The following is a 14270-nucleotide window of genomic DNA, read 5'->3' on the forward strand; positions in this document are numbered from 1 at the left end:
AACACAGCAGGTCATTCACAGGACTACTGTTCTCACTGACGGTGCGGTGGCAAAATTACCAAAACGACCAAATAATCACATGTCAACACAGTCTAACCGTACCAAAGTCATAATAACACAAATTTAGTGTAAATCGACAGTAGAGCTGTTGATTTAATGTTAGAGTTCAACTTCTTAGTACCCACAATGCTTTGCGGTTTGAGTCACATAACGTTACGTCCGTGAATCTGATTTCATTTTACTGATTTTCTTACGTTTTTGTACGACTCAAAACCATGACAACAGACCGGGCTGCTCGGACAATTACTAATAATCCAAAAGGGACCACGTGTTAAGTATTAAGAGTTATTAAATTTAGTTTCAAACCGTTTTTACGAGATACATGCTGAACGATGCAGCGTTAATAATGCTCCGGCCAGGAACATGGCACAACAGTACGGTTCCGTTTACAACACTAACGACAGACCCGTTTTGTTTTGAGGGTTTCCGGAGCATCAACTTAAATAATTGTAACGACAACAAACACGCATTTGTGGTCTAACTACAGATAATGTCTTGGTACGGTGAATATCGTACAAACCCTGTGTTCATTTCACGTAACATAACGGGAACGTCTTTACTGCTGCCGTTTAATGAGCAGTTGTTACGTTACGACACATGAGGGCAGCATTTCATTAAGGTTAACTTTAGATAACATTTCCTTGACGAGGGGTCAGCTTTTACGAGTATTCTTTTAAATTATCCACTGTGTGGTATGTTTACAATTTACATTGGCCTTCCTAACTAATGACAACTTAACGTTATACCAACATATCAGTGAGTTAAGTAGAAAAGTGGACGGTCTCTTCCAGGTGTGTCCCTGTAACCACCGACGGCAAGAGGGATTAGGGTTACGTTAGTTTTTACACTTCTAAAGCTCTATAAACTAACGTTACAGATAAACTTAATCAAACACACATTATAATGAACAAACTTGTGAAAATTAAGCTGGAAAAACTGGTGATAATTAGCTAGCACCGATATCCCTTTCACTTTACTATCCAGTAAGTTGACGTTAGTGCTTCAAATGCCTCACAGCCAGCAGCTTCGTCTTGGTGTCTCATTAGGACCAACATTAAACCAAAAAACTTACTATAACTTAACTTAAGTGGTCCCTTTCTGTCAATGAAAAAAGTCTTTGCGGAAAGTCTCATTGCGCATGCTCAGTGAATACCACGCTGTCCTCTTAAAATAGTTTATTCATGCATGAAAATTCATTCACCAGGTCCACTGATGTGACAAACATCCATTATTGATAACACGATGGAGATCATTCATATTATGAGAAATAACTTCTATGGAAACTAACTATGAAAAAAAAACCTGTAATTTCTTACACATATAGACTTTTCCCTTCATTTCAATATATTCAAAATATATTCCTTATTTCACCCCAAGATGTGCAAATATTCAATTAAAAATATATTACGACATTACATTACAAGAATGGTCAATGAATCATACAGTACATCTTTTAAGTTCTGTTGTTATTAAAAGCTACATGGTGCTGAATTATTTGCTGGAAAAGTGATTTCCTGTGTGACATTTTTCAGATGAGATAAGGAATGGGTAGAAGGCACCTATGTGGATATCTATGTCCTTTATAAACAAACTGTATATATGCCATACATGCAACTAAGACTAACACAAAGGTTAAAACATTTAGGATTCAGTGATGTCAAATATTGAAATTACAAAAAAAGAAATCTCTTCCATTGTCTAGTGCCATAGTAATATTAGGATAATAAAGCTTTTCTAACTGTAGTAATAGTGTTTACGTGCTCTCTCGGTGCAATAAAAAGCAACAACTATAATGGCGAAATGAGATCAAACTAAAATTAAGTGAAAAAAGACTGAAATGATTTAAAATGATGTGAGGACAAAACATTCACAAAGCCTTCCTTTAATTCTAAAACTGTAGTGTTCCTTTGTAGTGTTTGTTGTGCTCTTTCAGTTACACTGTAGTGCAGCAAAAAGGAAAAAACAAGCATATATTATATTTCTAATGAGTAATCGATAATGTCATTCATTAAGTGAAAGTACTGGTTGGTTGGAAGAACTTCAAAAATGTTCACTTGCTTAGTTATATGTATATAATATTGTTATAAAATTAGTACTTTGCATTTTCAGACTGGTCACAATAACATTATTTATAGCTTAATTTAAAAAAAATGCCGATTTATCCAAAACAGAAATAATGATTAGTTAGTTAGTACTGACTGTTAGGGAGGAGTCATGCTTTGACACTACAGTCATATTTTAGTATAATTCTGTTGTTTTAATACTCTGTAAAACGTACTTGGGATGACTGACATCAGATCACAATGACTGGGAAAACAGGAACCCAAAAAGGAATGATGTTGCTCATTATCAGCATACAGAGCGCCAGTCATCTGTGTATGGCCATGCTTGTAGTTGTCTGTTTTGAAGGTCCATTGGAGATCTGCCCTCAAAAAATACAATGCTGTTAAGTCAGACTACTGACTTTAAAAGTCAGAGCTAAATTCAATTTATTCCATCACCAGACTTCTTTCTTCCTTCTCTCCCGTCCTCTACGGCTTCTCCTTGTACCTCCTCCAGAGCTGGTGCACTTGTCTTCTGGCCCCAGAGCGAACACAATTGGAGAAGGAGGTGTAGTGTCGGCCCTTCATCTGGTAAACACAGAGAAAAGGGAGGCACAGTCATGTTGAGAGCCAGAAGTCAGAAGAGAGACTTGGCATTAAAGTGAAAAAAGTAATTATCAGGTAACGGTCACCTGACCTAACTCAGGTTTACCCATGCTGTAATGCATTGCACTAGAGAAGTTTAAAGTCATTGTGCCCCTTGCTATTGCCCCCCACTATTGTTTTACCTTTATATTACATGTAGAAGATCAGAGGCTACATTCAATGCTGGGAATTGAAAGAGCATTTAACCAAGCACTGGTGCTTTTGATAAAAGTCATATTCCAGGTCAAATGGTTAAAAGTCACAGAGGAAAGGTGAGGAGAATTATTGTGGCTCATTTCCAGATTAATATGTTTTCAGAAAACGACTCAAACTCTAGATATAAAAAATAAGTTGTTGGTGGTACTTATCTGCTTGCTAGCTCCTTCTTCAGACAGGATTTAAAAGAGGTGGCACGCTCCACAGATTTATAGCCCTGAGAGGTCAGTAGATAGACATCATGGCAGAGAAAAAAACGAAAAGACGGAAGGAAACACAGGGAGGCAGGCATGACAACAGACACAAGATAGAATAGTGGTGATGGATGGGAAAGAAGAAAGTATGAGTGTTGTAACATAGGAGAGGTTGGGATGACAGGTGAGTGTGGCAGAAAGAGAGGAGAATGAGGATGCAAGCAAAGCCAGGAGAGGTGGAGAGAAAGAGAGAGAGAACACTGTTAATATGCCAGGACTGTGAGGGCAGGACAGCCATACGACCATAACTAGAATGATTCAACAAGTACAGAAGGTTCACTGTTGTGCAATGTTAGTGAGGGTTGTGGCATATCAGGCACATTTTAAGCTTGACATCAACCTGACATCTTGTGTCTGTAAATAAGACTCTGTGCTGTTGTGTTGTACCAGAATACACCACTAGATGGCAGTATCCCTCTTTGAAACAACACTGTGAACCCGCTCAAGGTGATTAAACTGCAAGTAACTCATGGAAGTTTTTACCAGCAGATTTAATTTACATTTAGATTTTTTTCATCTCTATTCACTGAAATTTTATTTGAGATCTTTTATCAGCCTTATATATTTAAATATAACGTATGGATTCTATTCTATCTAGTCTTTGCAGATGTTACTTTACATTTGATATTATATCTTGTGTGGATTTTGGCTTACTTGAGTTGTTTGCAGTGGCAGAAGGACAGCCTTTGTTGTTTACAATAAATCAAAACAAGCTTTTAAAGAGCAGGCCGGTCTAGCTGTTATAGAGTTCTTTAACTGGATCACATTGGTTTGAACCAGCTTTCTAATAATCTTTCAGTTCCTCACCCTGGCTCCCCTGTGCAGACGGTCCTTCATTATACCGATGAACTCCTTATAGGAGAGCTGGTCGTCATGATCTACGTCAAAGATCTTGAAGATGGTGTGTACAAGGTGACGTGTCAGCTTCAGCCCAGTGGCCACATACACCGCTCTTGCAAACTCGTCTGGTAGGAGAGAGAGTGAAAACAGTATTGATGATCTTGTTGCACACCGAGTTAGAAGGAAAAACACACTATCTGTGTGTGTAAGACCCTCAGTGCCTGTGGCCCCAGCTGCCGCCGCTGTCCTCCTACCTTGTCCAATGGAGCGAGACGCAAAATTGTACATCTGCATGGCAATGGCAAAGTCCTCGAGGTTGTTCAGAAACTGGAAGAAGGATCTGAACTCATCAAATGTGATTCCCTGAAATACCAGAAAAAAAACACATGTGAAGCAATAAAAATCTAACCAGCCCAGAACAAGGTGAGCAGAGAGTGTTTCTGCACATACTGCCATTCAATCGGACCTTGACCAATAAAAACTTAGAAAAAGCAACTCATACTATCAATCAGTAACTCAAATATTCCTTGAAATAGTCCCATTAATGACATAAAAGATCATTAATGACAGGATTGTGTGTTCATGATATGTAGCATTTCAACAGTGCAGTGTTTCATAACCCCAAAGTAGCAGCATACAGTAATAATGCTTAAGCCATTCAACAAGTAGCTGTAACCACCACATGCTTTTTGTTGTGAACCAAGATCAAACCTACAGTTAGATTAATAAAAAATCTATAAACGGAGACAAAAGAAATGCAGTCTTTGCAGGTGCACAGGAAAAGATGCAGATTAAAAAACACATATACAAAAAGAACTAGGCAGCCGTGTATCTCAACCTAGACATCCCTGATATGGATAAACAAAGAAGATGGCAAACTAACTAAGGGAGGACAGACTGACAGATTATAACTGCAGGTTGTGTACTGTACAAGGCAGAGACCAACCTCCTGCTTCTTCCACGCATGAAAAGGAAAGAAGGAAGGGACAGAAATAGAGTTGGGTTGCATAAGAACGACATGCTAATAGATAGATAGATAGATAGATGTAGGTGGACAGGTGGAAGTGCAGTCGTGTGTGTGTGTGTGTGTGTGCAGTGGAGCGCTGAAGTGTGGAAAGCCACAACAGCCTCAGGCAGAGACAGGGGTGGGAAATTATGGATGCTCTAGACGGCTGGAAGGCGGGAGCGCCCATAAAGCAGGAAGAAGAAATTAAACAGATAGAAAAAGGAAAGGTATCCGGTGTTACATAAAGATAAATAAACAATCCAAAGTCCTACCTACTTCACACTTAACTATCACCTTTTGGCTTTTCTGCAGCTCTTTTGTATTTTCCCAATATTTTTACTTTCATTAACTGAAGAAAAATGGTATCATATTGAACAGCACCATCCACACACAAATAGGATGAGATAGAGTTTGTGTATTTTGTGTCTATTGCACAGCGTTTGGTTTGCCGTGCGTTCCTCTCTTAGTAAAGAACTGCGTGCGTGTACCTTCTCGTCAGGTATACACTGACGGACATTCTCCAGGTAGGCGCTGATGTTCTCCACGTTGGTGAAGCGCAGCAGGATTTTGGCAAAGTCTTCTTCACTGATGGTGGTCATCCCTTTAGAGTAGGTCAGAAACTCAATTTCCAAAACCTCTGTTTGAAGGTTATCCATAAACCTGAAAAGCAGCAAGGAAGCAAAAGAAGGAGAAGGAGATTTATCAAACAAGCATGTTACTAGTTGAGATGCCACTAGATGTCACTAAATCCTACACACCGGTCCTTTAATATTGTTTATAGCATTTTTGTACCTGTAGAAGTCATCGAATGTAAGCTCTGCCTTCCCTTTCTTCCCAAAGAAATGGACCAGTAGGGTGGTGTCGATGGTGATACTCTCATCTGCTCGCTACAAATCATCAGGAATAAGAGAGAGGATTAATGAGTGACTAATTAATAAACATGAAGCAATGTGGTTGGAGGAGAAGCAGTGGGCAGGACGAGTCCATCTTCAAACCAACATGGCTAGCAGGAAGCAGGTTTCCGCCGCACGTGTGCAGAACGTGTGCCAGATGAGCAACGTCAAACTGTACAAATCAGCTCAGACAGACAGTCAGCAGCCATCATGACATCAAACATACCAGTCTAGGCAGCCATAACGTTTATGTTAAACCAGATAAACCTCTTAAATGGGAAAAGTATCGATTTGATAAATAACAGGCAGATTCAGTACATTTCACTCTCAAACACTTAGTTTGTGCAGAAAAAATGATCCATCCATTTTCATTTAGCAGTCAAAGTCAGGAAATAGAATGAGAGGTACGGAGATATTTTCTTCCATGCTGCCTAGACCGGCGACGAGTGTTGCTGTAGCAGCATGAAACACAGACCCATACTGGTCTGGTGAAGACACAAGTAGTGTTCAGGTAGAAGCACACATAAAGATACAGAGACACAATGAAAAACAGAGTCATGCAAATATTCACTGATCCGGGGGAGGGAGGGTGTGGACGGGGCTCAGCAAGAATGTAGGAAGGAGGACCAAGTGTTGACCAGGAAGACAAGAACAGAAAGAGACAAGATTTTGAAGAACAACTCAGACAAGGCAAGACAGACAAATACATAACACTAAGCTGCCAAACAGACACGGACATTAAAGCCACCACATCTCATGCACTTCTCTGCAAATGCCACATTGACACACCCACACGGAACCTCAAACCACAAACAGCAGCACGGAAACAAAACCAAATTAGCACAAATGCAGAGAATGTGAGCCATTTCCACCTTTTTCCGTCAACGAACGAGAATCATAGTGTCATATATGCAATATTTATTTATTTTCGTATCTTTCTTTCCTACTTTTACTCCTACCTTTGCCCCTCTGTCCTCCCTCCACAGTCTGAAATTGAACATTTACTGAATCCTGGTCATTTGAAACCCATTCAACGGGCTTTGGGATGTTTGTTTGCTCATGCTATAATCGGTTGGTTAACAATTGTTTAATCCCTAACCAAAACAAGGTGACACAGCCTTCAAGAAAAGTGTGCTTGAGTGTGTATTTCACATGTTTGCGTTCGCTAACAAATCTAAGCTCAGAAAAAGGTGACTGTCAGCCAGCGTCAGTGCAGAAAGAGAGGATGTCCAAAGCCCATCTTTAGTCTCTCTCCCTGCCATGTCCCACCCAGCCAAACCCCCTTTCCAATTCATGGCCATGCTGAGGTATATGCAGACATCAGATTGGGTGGAATCTCATGTCCTTCTAAGGAGGAAGAGCATTTATGCCATTTCCATCATCATCATCATCATCATCATCATCATTATAATCATCACCACGATGCCATTCTTAGTTCTACCTCAAGAGTAAAATCCTAAAATCCAATGTGGGATAAGAAGCAAATGTCAAACAAGATGAAACAGGTTTACAAAAATAAAAAAAGATGTTCAAGTTGGCAAACTACACAGATTCACATCTGTGACAGATGTTGCCGGTGCAGTTGTTGTGTTGTTTGTTGTGACATGAGATGTCTATTCATTTTATCAATAAGCAAATAAGTTCATTAGTTTGTAAAGGTAAATTATATGATAGAGAAGTGCGTCCACCTTTAATACACTCAGGCCCTTATTTCTATACACTGAGCTCTGCATGCCAACAGTGATTCTTTGACTGTTTCATGTGAATACTTGTTAGGGGCCAGAAGGGGTGAAACCATCTGGTATAGAGATACATGTTGTGATAAATAAAAATAAATTCATGAAGCAGAAAAATGTTGTTCTTTCCTAACTTGTTGATCATACCTTCCCCATGATTAGTAAACAAAACTCAACTGGCAAAATCTATTATGTAAGCATTCAAAGCAGTTAGCCAAATCAAACTGTGGGTCTGAGTTTTGCATTATAATAATATTCTCTACGCTGAGATGCAGTAGGTTAAGGCACTAACCAAATTCCAAACAAAATGTGTAATGGATGCAGGTCAGTAATTCACAGGATAAAAATGTCTTCTGGGAAACAAACATTAAAAGTAAACGCTGTTTTAGGACCACCAGCATTAGTGTGACTCCCAACATTTAGTCTGTTTCTGATTCACTTGGCAGTCTAGTCTTCCAGTACTTCATATAAACACAGACAAACTGAAACAATTACAGACTTATCATTCCAGTGTCTTTTTTCACGTGTCTCACTTATTTGAGGGTCTTTTCAAAAAGCCTCTGATTACGGACAAACAGGACAAAAATGAAGACAAAAATACTTTCGCTCTTTTATCTTATAACTGACGCATTACCGTGTCTTTATGACACATGGGCTGTTCATACTTCCAGACAGCATCCAGGTGGTGTGCCTCTGCCTCTCTTCCCTTCTTTATCCATATCCCTCTCATTCTTTTCATAATCTCAAACTGTTTGTTTTGCTCTCCCAGTGATAGGAACATGAAAACAAGAGACAGATAAATAAATAATGATATTTTGATATACACTATGGCAAATGTATGAAATCAAATACTGTATAGAACCAGTTCATCTGTTCATCTGCACACTATAGACCAACTGTTGTATTCTCCACAAAAACTACTTTTTAATTATTATTATACATCCAATATTAATTAACTTTTATCAATATTAATATGTTATTATATATAAGCTGAATGAAGTATTTTTTGGCCATTTGAGTGCAGCAAAATTAACTATAAACGCAACATTGATACATTATCACCTTATAAAGGTGTTATGGTGAACGTGTTAACATACGGTACATTTGAGTTGTTGTGTGCAGCCACCAATATTCCCTCTCTTTTTAGCTGTTTTGTTCTCCAGAAACTCCTATGGGAAACAGATGCTCTTGTTAGCTGCTAAATGCTCCCCTGTGTACATCAGTTAGCTGCTGTGTGTCTGCGGTTTGGTGCTGGACAGTGTACAGTGGGTTTATCGGAGATTCTTCAGTGAAAACAGCTGCCTCCTGCTGAAAGCAAGGCAAATAAAACTGAAGAGTTGATAGTGATGTGCTCCTTTGTTATTATAAAAAATATGAATAAGTGTAGCTTTAATCATTATCATTTTATGACTTGGCATCTGATAACGGTTTGACATTGGTCAGTACTGGCAACATCTAACATGATAGAGGTTTCTTCCTTACCAGAGTTATTGATTGTTTTGATAATAGTAAATGACCATTACTTATTATTACTTATTTTATATCAGATGTCTAATCTAAAAAAAACTCACTCAAAAGACTTTGTCAGTGTTGTGTTTTTAGGTCAAATTTGAAGCTCATGTAAGAAACTGTCAGCATATCAGAAGGTTGAATAAAAATATTGGTATTAATATCAGCCCCTTTAAGACGCCATATAAGTCTAAACTCTGGTAGACGTAATGCACTAATAATAATAAGAATAACACTAATTCCTGGAAGTGTGGCAGCACCAGTGTGAGCTCATCACCCTCGTAAAGACGTAATGGTTACCACGCCCACAAGGCACGAGCCAACACCTGGTGTATGTGTGTGTCTATTTGTCCTTCTCTGTGTGTGAGAGCTTTAACAGACTTTGATCATGAAGCTGAAGGTAAAAACAGTAATTACTGATGTAAACACTAAACGGTCTTCCTCATCCTCCCTATCTGTGAGTAATACCTCGGAGCAAGAGCTCATTGTCGGCCCTCAGTCAAGTCAGTCAGACTGTCAGTCAGTCACACCTTCCAGGGTACAAACAGCTAACCCTCCCCTTCCCTTCCCACGACCTGGTCGCCTTTCCCCCTCCTAACTTTATCTCCCATCTTCTCTCTCTTTCTTTCCCTCTCCTATCACTTTGTTCCCTCTTACCCTGCCCCTGCTCTGATTACTCTGATTTCCTTTCTCCTCATACTACCCGTCAGTACCTCCTTCACCTGACATAGAGGTGATTCGCGCTTTCCTTCCTTCCCTCCTTCTCAGCCTGTCAGTCAGTCCCTCCTTCTCCAGACAAAGGCAAAGAGGTATAATGGTGACTAATCTGTTGAGTAAACACATCTTTCTCTAAATACAACCTGCTTCTTTCTTTTCCCCTTAATGTGCTTCCCGAACTTCTTTTCTTCCCACCCACTTTGTTCCTGAACATTTGTTCTCTCTGCTGACCTGTGTCATCTTCTTGGGGCCTCTCTCACCTGTTTGTTGTCTCTCAGATTGTATCTCTTGCCTCCTTTTCACCCTCAGGTTTTCAACTTATCTGATCTGGTTACAGATTTGTTACAATTCCAACGTTTCCTCTTCTCTTTAATGTATCGCTTTTTTTTATTGTGAACCCATGTCTCACTTTTTGTTCATTTTACTTCATCTTATAACTTTTTTTAATCCCTCACACTTTTAATGTACCTGTTTTTCTTCCTTTTATTTCCCTCCCCCCATCCCCCCCCCTGTCTGATTCGTCTGTTCTGTCCGTCTGACGTCCCAGCAGATGAAAGGCTGCTTGGTGTAAATACTAGGTCAGTCCCATTATGCTCCACTGTCATTACCTCCACCTCAGCTTCCGCTGCCACCACAGCACATAGCCTGTCATTAGGAAGCTAGCCTGCTAGCACTGTTAGCTGTTATTAATCATTACTAGCATATTTACTTTGTGTTAGATGCATCAGAAAGACTATTTGACTTGCACACAAACAAGCCAATGAAAAATTTGCCAAAATGTGAGATTATACAGATGAGCATCATTTTTACCTGTGTAAAAATGCTTGGATTTTATTAACTTATGACAGCAGACAGCCCCAGGCTGGAATTGACTCAGGCTGCTACCAGGTAAGCTACAGAGGCGCCTCATGTTTTGATTTTAGTCCTGTTTGTCTGTTTTTAAGCTAACGCCGTGGCTATAAGGATGTCAGCCTGTTGGTTGATCAGTCCACCACTTGTCCAGACTAAAATATCTCAACAACTGTTAAATGGATTGCAATGAAATTTTCATGATCCCCAGAGGATAAATCCTACCAACTGTGGTGATCCTCTGACCATTCCTCCACTACGAGGTTTACATTTCCTTTCTAGTGAAATGTCTTTGCAATTATTGGATGGACTGTCATGAAATTTACTTTACATCTATCGCCATCATCAGTTGAACATTTCAATTTGTGCAACACTTTGGCTTAATGGCATTGCCATCAGCCTCAACTGTACACACTAAGATAGTGAATGTGAATGATCTGATGAATATCAGCATATTAGCATTATCATTGTGAGCATGTTAGCTGCTATGCTGACGTACAACCTCACAGAGTTGCTTGCATGGCTGAATACTTCTATTAATTCTGTCTGAAATTACAGGTGATAAACAACATTTAAAATGTCTAATCTTAGTAGAAAGTAGAAGCTTTTAAGGGGTTGTTTGGAGGTATTACCTGCTAGCCACCCGCAGTTCAGGTCACCATTTGATCTTAATTGCTGAAGTGAGTGATGCATTTTACATTATTGCCTCAATGTATATACTACTGTAATTTAAAGTACAGAAGCGAAAGACTACTGTACTTAGAATTAAAGAAATTCAATGTGCCTCAGTATAAGTGTGTGGTGCTATAATGAGCATGTTTTTTTGTATGTGCTCTGCAGTCAGCCTTGTTATCATTATACCAGTGTCATTAAACATGTTGTGGTGTAAATTGAGAATGATTTCACACCGAAGCTAAAACACTAGCCACAACACAGCACAGATAACAAGGCACAGATACACATAGAAAAGCATAATGAAGAGACCAAATGACAGAAGGCAGGTGAGAAACACAACAGGTTATTAGAATACGGACAGTACAATATCATCTAACTAGCATTATTTGATCAATATTGTCACATCAGTACAATATATTATATTATTTAGAAACAATAATCAATAGGAACAAATATGAAGAAAAAACTCCTTATCATATTTGTTCATCAGGAATAGGGTGTGACATAATGAAATGGAGAAGACATTTCAAACATTTGGAGGAGCCTCGAGTTATCCCAAGAAAGATTTTCCTACAACTCTCTCAGTTTTCGAAGAGATCAGTCCGATGGACAGTGCGAGGAATCTTGTAGAGCTCATCCAAACAGAAATGATTTCACATGCAGAAAGGGAATGGAGGAATGGATTGACACTAGTTTCTGTACCATAAAGATATAAGTGAGATACAAGTATGGCAGATATTAAGTGATCTAAATATAATGTTATATACATTTTTAGGGAAGAAAGGAAAAAAGAAAAATTGCAATGCAGTCTACTGTATGTAAATTGTCAGTATCAAGCCAAACCAGAATAAAAGAGTAAGGGTGATCATAACATTGTATTATTGTACAATAACCCTATACTGACAAATAGTTTTAGTTCTTACTTCTCTTTTGGCCGACAAAATATCTTGGTCCATATAAAGGTTAGCTAAGCATGATTTCTTAAGAAGTCAAACATTAAGGGCAAACACCTATTTGCTCACTCACAAGTAATGCTTTTATTTTGGAGGATAAAACTGAAAAATCTGAAAATCTGGTGTTATTCTGGCTAAGCTTGAATACATCATTCTGAATCTGTGGGGCTAGTTGGAGGATCAACACTAACTACAGTGAACTGTGAAGGACGAGTGAAGGATGAAAAATGGAGGGATGTAGGGACAGAGGACAGTTAGGTCTGTGTACCTCCGCCAGGTCAGAAAAGAGGACTTGACTGGCACCTCGCCTCAGAACGTCCCAGTAACTCCGCGCCACAAACTCCTGACTGTCTTTTTTTAGCACCTGTAGGAGCGGTCAAGCAGGGCCAGGGTCAGTTCACCTCCAACTTAACCACTTCAGGAAGTAAACTTCAGCCTTCATTAATCAATTCTCTATCAATTCTCAATATACACATACATGAAGTCAATTTTCTTGTTTTAGAGTAAATATACTGCATATTTATGGGCAGTGTCACATACAGCATTCATAAATAGTAAATACTTAAACAAGATAATGCTGACCTGGCTTCTGACATTCATGGATCTACCTTCTAAAGGAAACCTCATCCATTCTGTTTTGCCAAATCAGAGAAAACAAATAGTAAACACTAAATTATTTGCTGACCCTACATTGCTTGTTTATTAGAAGAAAGAAATAGCTAATATAACCAGGGAGAAACAACATTTAAATGAAATCATGTTCTGTCATCAATACAATTTACAGTGGTAATATCCATTTGTAATGTTTGATTTAACTATAACTATATATAACTAACTATATAACTATAAATTCACCCCATCCACTGTAATAAGCACCAAGCATAAAAACACATTAGTGTCAAACACAACAGGAATGAAGGGAGGAAGGGTCAGATTTTAAAACGTGTACATCACAGATAAAGCAAAAGACAAATATAATATCTAATGTCTTCTAGTGCTTTTGGTGAACATAAAAATAAGGATTATTTAGGAACATATGTGCTGTCCTAAACGCCACAAAAGATAGCTGGTCCTGTTAGAGTGTATTCTGCCTTCATTAAAGTCAACCATGGCGCTGAGCTCCTGACCACCCACCTCGTCTCTCTCTCCAGGGAGAATGCAGCAGCAGCCATTTTAACATGACCCTGACGCTCGTGCTAGACCTCTCACGGAGTGGACAATGGCAGGTATCCATCAAACAGCTGGACACGGACCAGAGCTCGCTCGCTCGCGTGTGTGGTGTTGGTGTGCCTGTGAGAGAGCCGGAGAGAGGAAGGAGAGAGAGAGAGAGGGGGAAAGCTCATAGTGTGAATAGAGACTAGTGGCTGGTAGGCTACAGTTATTGAATAGTACAATTCTTGCTACACTACTCTATCTCCATTAGAAAACATTCATTACCACTCAGGGTGGGCCAACCTCTACAGTGGTTATCATTGTATCTCAAGGGGAAATTAGGGGCAAATAATTGAAGGCATTTAAGTGTTGAATGTGTACTAAACTAAACTAAATCTCAAATATTGAATTACTATGTTGAACAAGTTAGTCTTCATTGTATGTAATAAAATAAATCCTTCTCTTGATTGATTTGTTTAATCAGTTTAATTGTGGATGCCATACTACTCGGCAGACATATGTAACCTGTTAGCTTTCTTTATCATGTAAATGTGAATGTGCTCACACAATAGAAGCAACTTTCTGTCTGCAGCCTTGGCCTCTTTCAATAAAAAATCTCCTGCTCTCTCTTAGCATTAACCAAACTCGGTAACATCAACAAGAACACACACACACACAACACACTGCCCAAACAAACAGCATGTGTCCTTAAACAAGATATCT

General features: G+C 39.0%; 1 protein-coding gene across 2 annotated transcripts in view; it reads right to left on the reverse strand.

Annotated features, from left to right (window-relative positions):
- Positions 1–1229: 1229 nt before the first annotated feature.
- micu3a (mitochondrial calcium uptake family, member 3a) overlaps positions 1230–14270 on the reverse strand; it is a 28029-nt gene continuing 14988 nt past the window's right edge. Inside the window, exons 9-14 of one of the 2 annotated variants that reach the window (XM_035660994.1) lie at positions 12664–12759; positions 5856–5950; positions 5552–5723; positions 4312–4420; positions 4025–4182; positions 1230–2690 (exon numbers count right to left, since the gene is read on the reverse strand). In XM_035660994.1, coding sequence (XP_035516887.1) covers positions 2592–2690; positions 4025–4182; positions 4312–4420; positions 5552–5723; positions 5856–5950; positions 12664–12759 — 729 coding nt within the window. In that variant the 3' untranslated portion in view covers positions 1230–2591. The remainder of the gene's footprint in view (positions 2691–4024; positions 4183–4311; positions 4421–5551; positions 5724–5855; positions 5951–12663; positions 12760–14270) is intronic. The other variant, XM_035660995.1, reaches the window with a different exon arrangement.

This window comes from Morone saxatilis, unplaced genomic scaffold (assembly GCF_004916995.1).
Source record: "Morone saxatilis isolate NCDOM2014 unplaced genomic scaffold, NCSU_SB_2.0 Contig17, whole genome shotgun sequence".
Classification (NCBI taxonomy): Eukaryota; Metazoa; Chordata; class Actinopteri; family Moronidae; genus Morone; species Morone saxatilis.